This window comes from Lepidothrix coronata, unplaced genomic scaffold, assembly GCF_001604755.1.
Source record: "Lepidothrix coronata isolate B3197 unplaced genomic scaffold, Lepidothrix_coronata-1.0 Scaffold22, whole genome shotgun sequence".
Taxonomy (NCBI): domain Eukaryota; kingdom Metazoa; phylum Chordata; class Aves; order Passeriformes; family Pipridae; genus Lepidothrix; species Lepidothrix coronata.
The window spans coordinates 1,807,051-1,825,334 of NW_016690202.1; the positions used below are offsets into that span (position 1 = coordinate 1,807,051).

The window sequence follows — 18,284 nt, forward strand, 5'->3', positions numbered from 1 at the left end:
GGCAGTGAGGTCCCCAGGACGTAGGTTTGTTTAGAGTGACCTTCTCTTAGATGGATTGCCTTACAGGGCTGACGAGCTCCATCTGCCCGGGGGGCTGGGAATCGAACTCGGGTCGCAGCGATGAGAGTCCTGCACCCTAACCACTAGACCACCAGAGTAATGCAAAAGTAGCCAACTCAGGTTTCTTAAACTTGGCTTTCGAGCAGTACCTGTTATATGCCACATTCATCCTATGGAAGCAGAGCTGTAAAGGGTTCTGAGCTACTGAGCAAGGCAAATTCCCAACCCCTGAAACATAAAAGAACTTCAGAGGCTGACAAGGCCAAATTTGTCCTAAAGCTTGTACCAGCCTCATCTTGCAATGGAGTACTGGATACCTAACAAAGTATCACCTCCATCTCACAGCTGTTCTCAAATCGTTCTCCAATACGCATGTTATGTTCCCCTTAGAAATGTTAACTCTTAATATGTAGTGGAATAACAATACTAATGCAATATGTGCTGTTTACTAAAAATCTGGTGGAAAACTGCAGTTATAACAGATACTGAATATCTATTAAAAACACTTTTTAAAAACAGTTTTAATAGACTGTAATGTAGTTACAGCACTGATGATGCACACTCTTGAAAGCCAACTATCATGTAGGGCAGCTAAAGGACACTTCCACTATCATGATGTTCAGCATTAAATTATGCAAGATTTAGGGGAATTTATAATTTTTGAAGACATTAAGGGGACCCAGGAAGTAAAACTCAGAAGAAAAAAAATCTGTATTTTATGTCCTTTACTAATTTAAAGACAGACAACTTAAATCAGTATATTTTATAGTCCAACAAAAGAATTAAAACTCAGTTATGCATACAGGCACACAACAAAACTTTTTCATTCTAAAGCTGACATGCTGCAGAAACACTTTAGATATTAAGGGTCCCAATCCTTCAAAAATAATCAAGACTTCTTTCTTCCTGTAAGTTTCTATAACTTTAGCTTCACTTCAGCAATCAAAGTGTAAATTTTATAGATTCTGCTGCCACAGAAGGTAGCAGTCACTTGCACAATTACCTTCAGCATCAAACCTTCATCTTGTACTCCCTGCCAAACCAGACAGGAGATTAATTTGTGCTCATGTGAGTCAAGATGAAGTGTAATATCCAATTTATAACTGGAATTACTTCTGTAAATTTAAACTTTAACATATACTTAGCTCTAGCAACTCAAATAATCCTGTGACCTCAGTGGGAGTAATTAAGATGCCTAATACCATTTTTAGACCATTTCAGTCACCCATATAAGAAAGTTAGTCATGACAGAACTACTTGTGTCTTTCTGGAGCAACAACTCAAACCTGACCACAGTCTGGACACCTAATCCCACCCAAAGAAACTACTCCCATACTTTACATACATTTGAGGTTTTTTCTGATTCTGTCATTCCACACTAAAACTGAACAAGATAAAAAAAATCTACATATCACATATTAGTTTGGCCTTTCCTTGAAGGTCATCATTCACATTTGAATAGAAATGTATCTTAGTTTTCAGTCATATCATAATTTCTATAGTGTCAAATACACACATATGCTCAGAGCTAAACACATCAGATGAACTGACCCAACAGAATTCATTACACTACTCGGTTTTAAAGTTCTGATTCTACAGCCACCCATAAATAACTGTTTCATATTTTTGGGTAATTAACAGTCAGCTCTCAAACCTTTTGCAGGCTGTCAACCAGGACACAAATGCCTGTGAAATTCATAGCCCTACTTAAAAGAACTATAGATAATTCAGTTCTAAAAGGAAAAAAAAAAATTCGAACCAAGAACATAGAAGCAACACATTTTTAGATGAACTGCTGTTTCAGAGTAAACAAAACTTATACTGAACTTTGAGACTGCTATTTCAGAACCTTACTGTATCACCTCCCAAGACAGAAGAGTACAACTATCACCTAGCCTATGATACTAAAAAAAAAAAGGAGACAGCTACATTAGGTATGTGCCTTTGTTTTTTCATACAAAATTTATTTCATGATGGTTTAGTCTATTCAAGATAAACTGTCAGATCCTTGAAGATTCTCAAATGCCTCCTAGGTGGTCAGACCCACCCCTTCATCACTAACAACTTACCTGGTCATCACAGGATTGTTGGCTGACCCTGTTTACTTCCACTGCCTGTGATTCTGACCTTGACTTGGCTTTTTAACTTGGGCTCAGATCTGTCTCCTCTCTATAGAGTTGCCCAGCACTGAACGCAGTTACAATCACCACACCTGCTCTGCTCACCCTGTTTAGGTGCTGTGGGACTGCACTGTTTGTTGGCGAGAACTACACGAAGTGTGAATTCACACTCACAAGCTACGATAAGTGCCTCTTAGTAAAAGAAATTAAACAAATTTCATTACTAGACTGCTTTCATTTATGATACCTAAGGTTACATCAACTGTGTTATTCTTCACACTGCTGCTATACCAGATTATAGCGTTTGTATGGTACATGAATGCATTTTCTTCTGCATAACTTTAATGAGATCAGAAGTTTTTTAATGTTAGAATGTTACTTATCTGTTTGTTTCATTATCTTTTATCTTCCAAACCAAAACATATCTAGGTATAGCACTGCTGGTACAGCATTAAGAGGACAATTATTTACAGATGAATACTAGGACTTCAAAAGTGTATTTGCCTTTGAGTTCAGTTCAAGTTTGTTGGTTCTTTTAAGAGTAAAAAAATAAAATGCAGAGGTTAGGTAGCCAAAACCTCAAAGTCTCAAAATCTACAGTGTTTTATGATCAATCCACGTAAGCTAATACTTGAAAAAAGAAATTCCATTTTACAAACTAAATTTCAGTTTTTCCAGCAGGTAAGGTAATTTTAGACTTCTGAAAGTATCAACTGTCCAAAATACTGAGCAAACTAGATGTTTCTGCTTTACCTTTATCTCTCCAGGGAACATTTTTATTTGAATCAACATCAGGCAAGAAGCTCTGCTCTAATCGTTTTATAAAAAGACATAAGAACAGTCACAGGAAACCTCATAAGGAGATCAAAGATAATTAGTAAAACCAAAATATTTAAGAAAAAGAATGATCTAACTTTAGACCTTGGCAACAACTCTTCCACGTGATGCCTTATCCCCTCTTCTCTGCCATACTACTTTGTGATTACATTAGCACAGGAAGCATCTTCCAAAGCAAGGAAAACAACTAATCACATCATACATAAAATTATCAAGTAAAGACAAAAATATGAGTACGTCTGAATACGGCGTTTGAACAATATGACTTAAGATTGTCAGGGTCCATCTGGAAATACCAGTTCTATGTGTAAAGTATTTTAAAACACATAGTCAGGCAAACCTTAAATGCAGACATGCATTTAAGTGAATACTTACCAGTTTTGAAGGTGTTTTGCCAACAAGATGGCAATCAAGCTTTGGCTTATGTATGAGACCTTTTGCCCCTTGAAGTTAAATGCATGGATAAGTAAAGGTATGCACGATTACCTTCTATGAGCAGTAGAAGGTAGCAAAGACTTAAAGAAGTGAAAAAAGCCTCTGAAAAAGGAAAAGTGCCCAGCTTTCCTGAACCATCTTCTGCAAACAGAAGAAATCCAGAAGTGTGTCTAACAGTGAGCTTCAAGGTACAGCAAAGTTGTTATAAAGTCCTTTTATCATGATGCATTGCAGATGAGCAGCAGAGTATGGATTCTGCCCAGCAGCTGCAACAGAAGTGTTTCCCCAAGGAGAAACTGGAATAACTGAAAACTGGAATAAGCTACTGCACTTTAAGGAATGTCTTCAAACTGGAAGTATGGTTCAGGTAGGTCTCAGAATCACTACACAGGACCAGTTAGTCCTGCAATGCAGGGGCAACTATCCTGCTTACAATACCCCTAACTGCTCTGGGTATCCATACACAATAAATTTTGCTAGATCTTGTTTTATTAATTATTACAAAAAATAAGGAAGGAGGAGGAAAGACACCACGTAATTCTGTTGCTGAAGACACATTCTAGAACAAAGATACCTTTTGGCTTGGTGCCAAAAGATATTTAAAAGAACAGTGCTTACTGATAATGGTACCAGTCCAAACTATTGTTGGGAGCAAACCCAACATGAGGACTCCTGTTCATCTGGAAGGTCACTAATAAGTGAAAACACAGGTTGTAGCCTAAGGAATTCTAGCCTAATGAATACTATCGCCTACGTTTTATGACTATAAGAACTAAACTAATGATTCAGACAGACTCTCATGAACAGATGTCAGGAATGCTATGCTTCCAGCATTTACATGCACAGAAGTATTCTTGAAATGTGACAGATCAATTTTTTAAAAGTTTGATTATTCCAGCTGACATCCTAAACTCACTGCCATATACTATGTGTGTGCTTTAAAGTGTCGGCAAAATTTCAGTGACATTACCAAAGTAAGTAGCTCAATATGCTAGCAGAACTGGATTTAAATAATAAAGGAAGATCAGGAGGGGAAGCATCGAGGGAGGTCAGCTCATTTTCACAGCTGAAGCCAGAACAGTGAGTGAAGAAAGAAGTCGCAGCTGTATGACAAGTCAGTAGTGCAAAACCTAAAATCTTTATAATTCATTACAACACACCACTTTGAGACGCAGGTTAGAAATCACGTCCAGCCATCGGTACCCTGATTGCTCCAGAAACAAGGTAAGGGAATAGGTAAGCTTGACAGGGGTGGGAGGAGACTAGAGAGGAAAAAGACGGCAAACTCACTAAGCTTAACTATCTGGGTCAATCAGACGAAAAAAAAAAAAAAAGACTAGTAGCGTTATACACACAAAAAGCTACCGTCAAAATAAAAAAAAAGAAAAACAAACAACCATGAAAACCCTCCCAGAAAACAACAACAAAAAAACCCAAAACAAAACAAAACCCACCAAAAAAAACCAAAACAAAACAACCCCAAAACCTCCAAAAAACCAAGCCTTTTTTTTTTTCCCTTCAACATATTCTACCTGAAACGCGACTTGTTATTTTAGCTACAGAAGGAGACACGGAACCCATAACTTGAGAAAACGCTGCTTATCCTCGGCGCCCCGAGCGAGCCGCCCCCTTAGGGCCCGTTCAGGGCAGCGACCCCTGTCCGCACCCCCCACGGGGCCCTCACTCCCCCCTCCCGCGGGGTGCCCGCGGCTCGGCACAACCCCACATCGAGGAACCCTCACGGCCGCCCGCCGCCCCGGCCTCACCTTGAACGGGTTGTTGAGGTCCGGGTCCGCGAAGGGGTTGCTGTCGAAGTCCGACATGGCGCGGGCAGGCGGGCGCTGCGGTCCCCGGGCGGCGGCTCTGACCCTGCGGCGGCGCCCCGACACTGCCCGGCGCGGGTGTCCGCCCCACCGCTGTCGCTCCTGCTTTCCCCGCCGCTGTCACAGCCCTGCGGCCCGGGCCGAGCCCGCCCCGCCGCCGCACCGACCTGCCACGGACCGCCCAAAATGGCCGCCCCGGAAGTGAAGTTACGGGGCAGGACGGCCCTGGGAAGGGAGAAGAGAGGGAAGGACGGAGGGAGAGGTGGAGCAGGAGGAGGAGCAGCAGGAGCAGCAGGAGGAGCAGCAGGAGGAGGAGCAGCAGGAGGAGGAGCAGCAGCAGCAGCAATAGGAATAGCAATAACAGTTCCTGGGGCGGGCAGGAGGCAAAGCAGGAGCAGGGGTTGGTAGAGGCTATTCTTGGGGCGGGGATGGAGGAGGGCGGGAAGCGCCATTCTCGGGCTGAGGACTCACTGTGGGGCGGGGATGGAGGAGGGCGGGAAGCGCCATTCTCGGGCTGAGGACTCACTGTGGTGTGGAGGAGCTGTAGTCGGGCGGCCGTCCAGCCTCGCCGCTCCGGCTGGGGAGGGGTGGGGGGCCCTGTCCCGCGCCCTCGTTTGTCAGCGCCAGCCAGGAGCTCCCCGGCTGGCAGTTGGGATGGGCTTGCCAGCGGGAGCTCGGCCTCCCTAACCCTCCGTCCTGCACCGTCCCAGTGGGCTGGGACAGCCGCTCTGCTCTGCAAAGTGAGGTGGATGTGCGAAAGCCTGCGAGTTTGAGGTTTACTCGATGAAACATAAATTTGCTGTCATCCTCTCCTGCTGCTGGCATGGTAAATTAGTTTGCCATGCATGTGGCTGCTCGGGTGTCTTGCACAAAGGTTCAGCAGGGGCTGTAGGTGACGTATGACTTTGAACCACGTGGAAGCATCGAAAAGGCCTCTTGGAATTACTCAACCATTTTCAACAGTTCAGAAGACTTTTAAAATACTTCCTCAGTAATACAGACAGTGCAGTTTGAAGAACCTAGTCCAAATGACACAAATAAATGGGAGGAGCTCCTTTGGTTCAGAGCCGTGGTTGAAATCTGAAATCCAGTATCATTGATAGCAAACAGTCTACACTGATGCAACATTTTCAAAACCTGAATTTCTTTATGTACTTTTTAAAGAAGTGATTTGAAATTTCATTTAAATGAAGAAAAAAGTTTGAGGCAGGTCAGACAAAAAGAAATTGCTATAAAACTGTCCTTTTTTGGTATGTGGGGTTTTCCCCAATGTAATAATCCAGACTCACTGTGGGGCACTCTATTCAGAGTTCTTTGAATGCTATGTTAACACTTTTATGATTTTTAATAGCTCTGTGTATATAATTAATATGATCATGACACTGGCAGTCATTACAATGGTGGTGTCCTGTCAGTAAGTCAGGAAAAATCCTACATGTACACAAGAATCGATTTTTTCATGGATCAGTAAGGAAAGCAGTAATTACTTCAAGGCTGCTCTGATTTATGCAAAAGTTTCTCATTATGTGAAGGATATCTGATTATGTCAGATATATGATGGTATGGAAATGGGACAAATCATAAAAGCATAGCTTCTAAATAAGATGCTTTCAACTTTTTTGTTGCTATGAAGTGTAAAATACTTCAAAAAATACAAATGCAGCTGTTGTACAATCAACGAAAGTACATTACAGTATTAGTCACAATCATTCGTATATCTCAGTTATGATGACAGCAAACTAAATCACGTTTTCCAATATTCACCCATGACTCAATGAGTGGTGAGTCCAGAAGCTGTGTGCACTGGCAACTGTATATATGCTTCTCTATGAGCTGAACATGAATGAATGAATGCATGCATGAATGAATGAAGGTTTGGCTGGAAAGAATATATTGTCCTGTATGGTTGCTGGTGCTACTGTACTCCATCTGTTCTGGTACTCTACAAAGAGCAAATCATTGGCAAACCATCCTTCCCTCCATTTCGTTTCCCTGCAGACCAATTGCTTGTCTTCATCCAAGGAGTAGAGCCCTTCTTCCATTATATGGAATGACTGTATTTTAGGAATGTGCAGGCCCATCATAAGTATCACTAGCAAGGCGTCTTCATTTTTCTCCCAGACTGAACTTGTCTGCCTGTTTCCTATCTCATCAACAGCAAAAGTAGGAATAAGCACACTTACAGAGTCCAGCAATCACTGGCCAAGACAGCAAGATGACATATAAGAAGACTTATTCCTGCTGGAAGAAGACCTATTTATCCATCTAGCTGGGGACAGAACAGTAGCAATTTCCCCCTTCTTGCCTTAAGAGTCGCAACAGCTGTGGCTGAAGCCACACACTGCCTCAAATGCTACCTTTAGGAGGATGGCTAATCTTTCCAGGAAGCCAGTGCGTGGGAGCAGTGAGTAGTAAGCTACAGTTATGAGGGAAGATGTGGAAAAGCAAACACATGTTATTTGGGAGTGGGTAGAACATTCCAAGCACTGTAGAGTGAAGCCAAGGAGCACTAGCAGTCTGTGCTACTTGTATATGTTCCCTACACCAACTTGTGAGTGGGAGGAAGAGCAGAAGCTAAGGCAAGTGATAAAAGAACTGTTTCAGTCAATGAGCAGACCTCAGTCTCACCTGTCTCCCTCTACCACTGTATTATCTCTTGATATATTATACTGCAGATGCTTGTTTTCTGCAGCCCTCTTCTTACACCTCCCCAACCTCTCCTCATACACATACTCCTCAATAAGAAGTACACATGTAGACTTCAGTGGGAATTGTCTAGACAGTGACAGAATTTGTGCTATGATCCCTTCCAGGCAAATGATCCTGGCAAATAACTTTTCAATGGGTCTCTCATCCTTTCCAATTTAAAATTGTACTTAAATAGTTGAACATCAATAGCTGTCTCTGTTTTGGCTATTTATGTTTTGCAGCGCTTTTTAGTCACTTGTACTTTCCTCATTATGTAATTATTAAGTTGTAATTATTAAGTTATAAAATACAAATTAGCAATTGAATTGCAATTCTGGGATCTGGAAAACAATTAAAAAATGTGGTGTTCAAATGTCTGGAATTCTGAAAAAAAAAAAGATAAAAGATGGAGAACAAAAGGAATTATGGTGTTTTGCTTTCAATTCAACTATACACAGTTTTGCAGAACAAAGATGGGACTTTGCATAAAATAGCTCAAAGCACATTCTTCACACTTTGATTCTCCTGATTCTGGTGCACAGGTGCAAGTAGATTCTTCACACAAAGCACAGCAATTGAGAATTTTTAGCTTGGGGTATCCCGCTGTCATTCCATCTCTACATGTGCCTATTCTCCAGTATGTGACCATTAGTGGACAAGAAGCCTCATGCCTGGCGCAGAGGGTCTTAATACAGCTGTGTCAGGACATGTACAGCTGTCATCAGGCAAGAATCCATGCCTCTGCTGCTGCAGTCACTACCCCACCAAAAGCAAAATTAATGTCTTGCTTTTGCAGTGCTGAATGGTGTCCCGGCAGTGAAGCAGTGCTTTAAGGACAGGGTTTTTTCTGGCCAGTAATGAGAAGTCTGATGTTATAAAAGGGAAGCCAGCTCTTCCAAATAGAACAGTCCACAGGGAGACCCACAGGGAAAGATGATGAACAAGTGAACGGTCGCACACAAAGCAGCAGAATATCAGGCTTCTCACCATCCAAAAACCTTCATCAATAGTTCTTGCTACATGAACAACAGAATGTTGAAAGAGTGCCCTTATGTCTGAACTTACTCAAACTTGTACTCCAAGGCAATATGACAACGCACAACCGCGCTCATGCCACCCTTTAGACAACAAGGGAAATTTTAGGCAGTCACCTGTAGTTTGAAGCTAAATCTTTGCTATTAAAAACATAATTATTAAATCTAAGTATCTACTGGTGAAATTTGTTTTGCAGATTACCATGCTGCTGGAAAGATATGGTGTGGTGCAGTTATTATGAAGGCTCCAATAGCATACATGAAGTGAAGCTGATAGAAGGATTCATAAATAAACAATTTAAACATTAAATAGGAACATTGCAGTGTTGAAGGAAAATTAAGCAGATGTTGGTTTAATAAAAGGAGTGATTCCCAGAAATGAGAGCAATTGGAAGGAGTAGAGATGACAGTAAACCATAAGCTAGGTAACCAGATAACCGTAAGTTAGGTAGCCACATATCCCAGTTTGGGTAGGACAATTTTTTTTTTAACAGCATACAGTGTTTTTCTTGTTTTTCTCTGCTCAAACATTTTCCTTAGAATTTATTTAGGGCAATGACAGATGTGGTCTATCACATGTAATAGGCACATGACCTAAAGCAGAAGGTATGTATTCTATTATATGGCAACTCTTTCTTTCTGTAGGGTTTCGTAAAGTACGTTCATTTAACATTTGACTTTTGAAAGATCAATTGTACCTTACTTGCATACTTAAAAGGTGTGCAGGCACTGAGCAAGCACAGGGACGGACACAGAAAATAGCTCTGGAAGTTTCTGATAGCTACTCATGCCCGCAGCTGTAGAGACAGCATAGTTTGAAATGACGGAGATTTATTTCACAAGGGTTCATATAAAAATACCTTTTTTTTTTTAATAAATAACTTATTCTTTTGAATTTGCCCTTTGACATTCATAACATTAATCATATCCTTAAAATAAAAAGTCTTGGCAGAACTAAAAAACCATGCATTCATTAATTTCAGAGGCTTCTTTTCAGAAGGGGCAAATTATGGATATGAAAAATGACAGATTTTAGCATGCAGATTAGACTTTCTCTGAAGTAGAAGAAAAACATAAACAAAATTTTTATTAAACTTTTGCCTGTTCAGATGTAAAGTCAAATAGAAAAGTAATATATTTAACAGTAAAAATGTAGTAATTGCTTTCTCTTTTCAGTAACAGTAGCTTAGTGCACACTTTTAAGACAAAAAGTATCGTTTCCTCAAAGCACTGCAGATCTCTGGAGGAAAGTATTTCAACATTGATTCCATTTTGTGCTGATTCCTTATTGGGACGGATTTGTTTTAAAAAGTGGGGAGTGGGAGAAAGCAAAGGACGCAGGCATATCACTAAATCTAATTGCTGGAAAGAAACAGAACATAGGAACCAGATCAGTCATTTTATTGTGACCCTGGTCTCTTGTTTACAAAAGTCTTGGAATTAAAATCTTTAACATGTTAAGTTACCGAAAGTTAGTTCATTCAATGGTTGAAACAAACCTCACTGGAAACATACCAAAACTGAGGAAAAATCCTATATATCTTTCTGCCTTTGAAAAAAAAATCTGGCTCTCTGAAGCATTGCATAAAAGGGAAGCAAACCTGCATTATTAGCTCAAAAGCCTAAAGTTATTCATGTTACATGATAAGAAAACATGCAATTCATGAGGAAGAATTTTCTTAGTAGAGCCACATCCCTTTGTCCCCCATTTAAAACAGATAACTGCTTTTTCTATAGTTTCAAAAGTATGCAAAGTCAGAACAATACTCCTTATGAAATACCCGAGTATAAATCTGCAGCAAGCTCTATGCCACACTTGGAAATTCAAAGCTCAGAATAACTTAGAAGTTGTAAATGTCAAATCGTCATTTTACTAAACAGAGATCTGAAGTGTTAGGGAGAAAGCGTGCAGGTCCTTGTTGAAATACACTGGTCACTGAGAAACTGAATGTTTTCCCAAGGATATTCTTGTTTCAGTCTTTCCATAAGGATGAAACAGATAATACTGTTAGCATTTATGTGGATAAAGAGTGGTAGACAGAGTACATACTTAGTGCAGATCTATTAAACTGGGTTGCCAAACAATTTCAAATATCGGATGGTACTATTATTTCCATGTGGTAGAACTGCAGCGCATGCAGAGTGCTCTGCTCCAGCTTGTATTGTCTTAGAAAGAAAAACATTTAGAAGTATGTGTGAATCCATGCAAATCAAGTTTTCCCCTCCTTTAATAAAGACTTATGGATTAAAGATTTATGAACCTAAAATAGAAGCCTGAAATAACTGTAAACTTCTTGAACTACTGAAAGTAGTGCTGGAGTGTAGCTCATAACCAGGTATTACAAAGTGCTAAATATTATCCTTTGGTAAGTCTCATGGCATTTTTAGCAGAAATTAAGATTAAATTTTTCATCTGCTAGTGCACTATCAATATCCTAGACTATCAATATCTAGAGACTAGCAGCATAGTTTAAATACTTGAAAGTGGTCACCAAAAGATGGGATAGTAAACTATTATTTTTGTTCACAAAGCACATTTGCCTTGAAAACCCTAAACTCTTTTCCAATGCTTTTATGTTAGCCTTTGGTAGGTGTGTCTGATTTCACAGATGAAATGTCACTTTCATTAAGCTCAGTAAAACTAAAGTCACCAGAAGCTTTGTGATCCAATTAGTGTAAAGAAACTAATTTTGAAACATAGTACCAGGTTGTTAAACATCTTTTAGCAAATGTACAGAGAAGTATATTCTCAGACTCAAATCTTGGTGTTCATATTTTTGGATAAAAGCTCTGCCTGTAACTCCAAATTTCTTATTTTTTTTCATGCTGTATGACTCAAAAGAAAATCCATGTTTACAGTCAGTGAAAATATGAATAATATAGAACCCAAATGTGATACAGAATACAAAGTGCAAAATTTTGAATCAAGAAGACTGATTTTGCAGAATTTCTATTCAAAAAGTTAATTGCATTGTAAAACATTTCTTCTTTGATTTGCAATATTCACAGTAACAGGTTAAAGAAGTTGTATGCTTTCTACTTCGTGCCCACGCCTATTCTGTGAGATGCACTTAACATTTGAGTATTATTTAACAACCAAACAATACTGTTTCTATTTTTGGAAAAGGATATCTATTGGAGTGTTGCAGAAATACTGAGAAAACATAGTCAGCAAAATAATATATTTGGTTTTTAATTCAGATGAAGATTTATGTGAAAAATACAAGAGAGTCGGTGTTACATGCACTGAGTAAAAAAAGCACTGCAGTTTCACATAGATGTCCCATCCAAAAGATAAGCGTGTTCAATGATTCTGTCAAGTATTTGCAATGGAACACAAAGTTAAGCAAAAAGTTAGTAATACACAGTCAGAGTTGCTCCCTTTCTTATCCACCCTAACAGCTAAAAACCCTCAGCAAGGCTTTCATCATCTAGTATCTCATCTATTGTAATAATCTTTCCCTGAATAATCCATTTGTCACTGCTCATATCTTTCCAGAATGCTGTTGCAAAATTCATTTCCATGTCAGTTTTACATGAACTCTCCCTTCTCCAATACATCCTGTATAAAGTAGGGCCTGTGTAATTTTACATTTCACATTGATATCTGGGACAACAGTACTAGCAAATTGTATAAAGATTAAAATGTTCCATGAAACGAGTAGTACTGAACTTGTGCTGTCCGGTTAATTTTGATTGCGATCTGCTTTAGCTCCTTCTAATCTTTTGCTGTGGGTTCATGTTTGCAATCCGTACTTCATAAGTTTAGAGACTTTGAATTTTGTCTTTTAAAAGCATAGCACTGAAATAACACAATGCAAAACAATTTCCATTTCCTTTCCATGTTGCAGATTTCCGTATGAAATTTTATAAGGTAATTAGCTTCATCAGCTTGCTTTCTAAGGGATTTTTAATAAATGACTGCTTTTAAAAATTCCTATCACAGACAGTTATCCTTAAATACAACTATTAAAAATATAATGTTATCTAAGGTTGTATGCCATGAATAAATCCTTACTCTTGTTTCAAGACTTGTGCAATGTTTAATTTGAGCCTGAGTGAAAATATCTTTTTCTTCTATCTCTTTATATGTAAATGTGTGCAAGTATCTATGTATTATATTTATATTGGTTAACTGCATATTGCCCAAAGTGCCCTGTAGTGTGCTTTTAAATTCTACATGTTGTTTTATGCTTGCAAGAGTTGGCAAGTGAATATACTGAATGTTTTGGCCTGAGCTACATTGCAGGATTGAGGTCAGTAAGTTCTGTTCTATTAGTGTCTCTGAAGAAACATTTCCTCTAGGAATTCTGTGACACCACTGTCCTGATTTGTCCTGCCACAGCATTCTGTCAGTTGTTCTATTTTGTGTATTAACTTAAAATTTAACTTTTAGGAATTGTTTAATTATTTTATAGAGTTCTTCAAGATTCTGTGGATTAAGAGAGATTAATGAAAAAGAGATGCTAAAATCCAACTATACATTTAAAGTTGAGGAATTCACTAGGTCATTTCACTGGTAATAATATTTTCACATTTCCAGAGAGTAAGCAATTGCTATTCCATATTTCATTAAGATAGGTCCTCCTTCTTTGGAAATTTAATGCCAAAATATCTAAGCTTATTATCTCTACACTTTTGAAGTCATCTGTCATCCTTTACTGTTTAAGCCAAAATGCTATATCTGTGATTTAGAGTATTTTAATTCATACCTTCATTGCTGAAAAAAATCTCAACTTTCCTGTAATCCATCCCAACTGTATTATGTACATTATATGAAGAATGTACCATCCTAAGAAAATCACATCCAGTTTCTGCTCCCAATAGCCAAATCCCTCCACCTTATTCTGTGTCCTCACTCAACTACACAAAATGGCTTTCTAATTAAAAAAAGTGCTAAGTATTAGAAATGTCCATGTCTTTTTCTTCCATATAATGTTATTGTTTCTGATTTTTTTAGTAGTTTTTTGCTGTGAAATATAGGAGTGAAAAATATTACTTCTACCTAATAGCAAGTTCAGTTTTGTAAAAACAAAGACAAGGAATTTGTACACTAAGGATTCCTGCTCCGGGCTCTCTCTAAATTACATTATGCTCAGAGAAATTTGGTGTAGTAGCTCATATTATCATTACTATTTTATATAACGAAGAAAAAAATTGTAAGGCCTAAGAATGATTTGCAAAGGACCCGAAGTCCTTGGGTGGCTGATCCCCCTTTTTTGTGTTATGGTGCATGACACCAGAAATGTTAACACTCAGGAGCTGTTGCTGGAGGCAGTGGGAGATGGAAAATGCCCCCCCAAACGCTGAGTGCCTTTCAGGGATGAAACCATGGCTCCACTAGAGATCTCTATCTCTGTGTTGGTGTCAGTTGCACCCTGGCATGCAGGCAACAAGGTGGGTGGCAATGAAGTTCCTCTGGTATTTTAATGTACAAACAGTCTGTGAGTTTCGCTTAGCCCACATCTTAATATTATTACTCTTTTACACCCCAAATAAACTCAGATATGCCAAATATACTTACATAACATGACAGTTATGGACTTGATCCTGCAATAATGGGCCTGGTGAAGGTTCCATGGTCCATAACAAAGTATGGACTGGAATAAAAAATGATAAATAATAAATAATAAGATACATAATTTAGTATTGCAATTATTTATTGGCATAATAATTATATGTAACCTGTAAATTCCATAAAGAAAAGTGACATCAGAAGTACCAACAGCTACCACACCAAGGAAAATATTTTGGATTTTACTCAGTAATTTAGCAGATTACAGGACAATGTCTTAATTTATTATTTTAATTATTTCAGCGCTTTCTGATTAAAAACTGTGCAGTTTTCTTTGGTGGCTCTTGCTCTCACAAACACAGCTCATGGCTTCCCTAGAGCAGAGATGACAGCTGATGGTCTTCTGATTGCACTCCACATGGGGAACTACCTAGCTGGCTTCTCTGAGAAGCTGCCAGAAGTTTCCCTGTGTCTGATGGAGCCAGTGCCACCTGGATCTGAGACGAACCTGCTGCTGGCCAAGGCTGAATTGCAAACGAAGCTGGAAGTACCTCTGGGATAACATATTTAAGAAGGAGGGGAAAAAATGGTGCAACTGCAGCAAGAGAGAGAGATATTCAGATCTGGTTTTATTTCTCCTTATCCTACTCTGGTTTGATTAGCAATAAATTAAAATAATTTCCCCAGGTTTCTTATCAGGCAGAAAATATCAGAGTTTCACAACTAAGTTTTGGGGATATCTCTTGTCCGGAAAAGATAGAAGAGGAAAAAGCCCCTTCATCACTTGGAGGTTCTTTGCCCTTTCTGGAGCTCTGGGCTTGAAGGGATGTTGCTTTTCCAGCCATTGATTTCTTCAAGAAAAAGATGGGACTTGTAGAGTCTACAAAGTATCTGCTTTGCAGTGGGCCTTTTTTAAGAACTCTACCCACTTAGTTTGCTGGTGTGTGTGCAACAAGCTCACTGGGAAGAAAGTAAGATTTGCTTTTGTCTAATATTAGGCAGGAAAGCAGTAAAATGTGCTGGGTTTGGGAATAATTGGACCCTAAGTATTAAAAACAAATTTTAAGGCTATTAATCTATAAAAATAATTCTCCTAACGTTAATCTCTTAGATGAATCCCACAGTGTTTTTAGAGGAACATTAAGCTTCTTCAAAGGAGCTGGCAGAAACAGGAATTCCGTATTAAATGTTTCCTATGGAATTACTAGTATTGTGTCCATATGTGTGTATGTTTGTGTCCCCATCAATTCCCCTTAAAAATATCATGTTTCTCCAAGTTTCAAGGAATGAGTGCTGAGGTGAGAGAACAATTTAGTGACCCAAAGGAGAGAAAACTTGCAACATTGTTAGGCACCAGAGAACTTAGAAAGGGAGCAGGATGAATGCCTCCACTTAGAGAGAAAGCTTCAGAATTGATTCTCCACTAAATGACTTGCACCATCTCAGAGCCAGAGGAGACCCAGCTGCAAGAGTTCTTCTAGTTCTCCAGCTCTTCAGGTAATGTGGTGTTGTCTCTTTGATGGAGTCAGGATCCTGTGCATGCTCAGCTGGAGGCACTTTACAGAGAAGCACAGAGAACACAGAGGGCCTTCCCTGCACTGCTTTCCCCTGTCCAGAGGACTCCCAAGGCATGCCCTGATGGGAAGGTCCTCAAAGCAAACTTGCCATAGAAGAAGTAAAAGAAGCAAAGGTAGCACAACCGTTATTTATCCCCATTGGGTTCCCTGGGGTTCTGTATGGAATGCTGGGCTTGTGCCCCAGCAACCGTTGTTGTCCCCTGCTCCTGCAGCCGTTGGTGGAACACAGGTGGATCGCTGGTGGAGCAGCAGCTGCAGGATCTGGTCCTGGGCTTTCTCTAAACAGCCAGCTCCTAGCCTCAGCCCCTGATCTGGCTTCTGGGTCAACATTCTCATCTCCTCCTGTGCTCCCAGAATTGCTTCAGGGCTGCCAAAGGTAAGAAAATCCTTGTTTGCCCTTAAACTGGTATCAGAAGTGCAGGAGAGTCCAGCTGGCTGTCCCACCGACCACAACAAACATGGTCTATGGTCGCTTTCCCCAGAAGAGGTTATAAATTAAAGTGGGGTCCACCTTCTCTAGGAATAATTATGCCTCCAGTGGAAATGTGGACATTTCAATAGACGAGATAGGGAGATGGCATGGTGCAGTTTCAGATCCTTGTCCACTGATGATCTGATTATCAGTTCTTGGTACCTCTTTAAGTAGTAAAACTACATTGTGGTTACCCCAGAACAATCCTATCATTACAGAGGAGTTCAGGAGTTGTGTCAGCAAATACATTAAGCCCTGACTCTGCCCACAGCTTCCCCAAAGCTTTAAAAAACAGAATTATGTGACTTCTCCTCTGCAATTCCTGTTGTGCATAGGATGCAACCATTTTACTGGGCTTGTCCTCCAATACTGGCTTTGACCCTCCCAAAATGTTCTGGTTTTAATTATTATTATATTTGTATATTTATATAAAATTTAAATTTGTATTTATATTTGTATATAAATTATAGATACATTCTATTTTAATATATGTATATAGACTTTTTATTTTTTACATATATTGAATATCTTTTCTAGATAGATATTTGTATAAATTTCTCCATGTTTTTCAATCCCTGTGGGGCTGGTTCTGCCCCATGGTTAGAGGCAGCTGCAAAATCCCATCCTGAATAGTCCCTCTCAGGAACAGAATCACAGAATCTTCTGAGTTGGAAGGGACCCACAAGGATCATTGAGTCACCCCCCAAAATCACGCCAAGTGCCTGAGAGTATTGTCCAAATGCTTCTTGAGCACTGTCAGGCTTGGTGATGTGACCACTTCCCTGAGGAGCCTGTTCCAGTGCCCAACCACCCTCTGGTGAAGAACCTTTTTCTAATATCCAGCCTATAGCTCCCCTGACTCAGCTTCCTTCAGTCCTGTTACTGGTCACTAGAGAGAAGAGATCAGTGCCTGCCCCTCTGATTCCCCTCATGGGGAAGCTGCAGACTGCTATAAGGTCCCTCCTCAGAAGTTCCACGTGAAAAACTCAGCAATTACACCAAACTGAGGGGAATTCAGAGAGAATAGCTAGTGGTTTGCAACAATGAGGATGAGAAGGAAGTCTACAGGGCAGCGTGGGCAGAATGATTTTTACCTGGAGCATTGTTTTGATCTCTTTCAGGTGGAAAGGAGAGGGAAAATGAAGAAGAAAGCAAGAGTCCGCATTAAGCCGTGAGTTCTGGCATAGTGATTAAAGGATAGCAAATCTGGGGAATGGCAAGGAGGGAACTGCTATTTCACAGTCAAAGTGGGATTGGTTCAAGCCCATGGGTCCATGGGATGTTCTCTTCACCACTTGACTTTCTCACCTCCACTTCCTTTAGACACATCAATGTTGGCAGCGACTTTCAGGCTGAGCTCCCTGAGCTGCAGGCCAGACCCCCAACTGAGGATGAAGAACACGCATCCCTGGTCTGGAAGCCGTGGGAGGACACTGATTCTGTCATGGAAACACATGACAGAGGTATCTGCATGCTTTTTTCCCACCCCTGAGATACTTGGGTTTGAAAACTCATTTTTTTGGTAAAAAAGAAGCTTCCTGCATGCTTCGCTGCTCTTCTTGTCTCTCCCATCTTCCCACATTGTAGTATTAGAGGGAAGGAGATTGCTCACTTTTAGTAGACCAGCAAAAAGAACAACTTTTATGTTCAAGGGCATTTTTCACTGGCCAACAACCCTGAAAGAGGGGAGATTTATCCCTACTTACCATTACCAAAGCTGCTT

General features: G+C 39.9%; 3 protein-coding genes across 4 annotated transcripts in view; 2 read left to right on the top strand and 1 right to left on the bottom strand.

Moving 5' to 3' along the window:
* SCAMP1 (secretory carrier membrane protein 1) overlaps positions 1-5,350 on the bottom strand; it is a 41,380-nt gene extending 36,030 nt beyond the window's left edge. The window contains exon 1 of the mRNA XM_017808094.1: positions 5,219-5,350. Within this exon, the coding sequence (XP_017663583.1) occupies positions 5,219-5,275 (57 nt within the window). The 5' untranslated portion in view covers positions 5,276-5,350. The remainder of the gene's footprint in view (positions 1-5,218) is intronic.
* Positions 5,351-16,121: 10,771 nt separating this feature from the next.
* Positions 16,122-18,235, top strand: LOC108494030 (zinc finger protein 541-like). 2 transcript variants are annotated; one of them, XR_001873699.1, is made up of 3 exons: positions 16,122-16,465; positions 17,683-17,732; positions 17,885-18,018. XR_001873699.1 is itself a non-coding variant. In XM_017808103.1 (2 exons), the coding sequence occupies exons 1-2, from the start codon at positions 17,605-17,607 to the stop codon at positions 18,051-18,053; spliced, it is 297 nt and encodes a 98-aa protein (XP_017663592.1). In that variant the 5' UTR covers positions 17,530-17,604; the 3' UTR covers positions 18,054-18,235. The 2 variants fall into 2 exon arrangements, 1 of the variants encoding a protein (XP_017663592.1); XM_017808103.1 differs by lacking the exon at positions 16,122-16,465 and having other exon boundaries at positions 17,530-17,732; positions 17,885-18,235.
* The window catches only part of LOC108494009 (zinc finger protein 541-like), a 2,665-nt gene continuing 2,484 nt past the window's right edge, over positions 18,104-18,284 (top strand). The window contains exons 1-2 of the mRNA XM_017808074.1: positions 18,104-18,122; positions 18,183-18,214. Of these exons, the coding sequence (XP_017663563.1) occupies positions 18,104-18,122; positions 18,183-18,214 (51 nt within the window). The remainder of the gene's footprint in view (positions 18,123-18,182; positions 18,215-18,284) is intronic.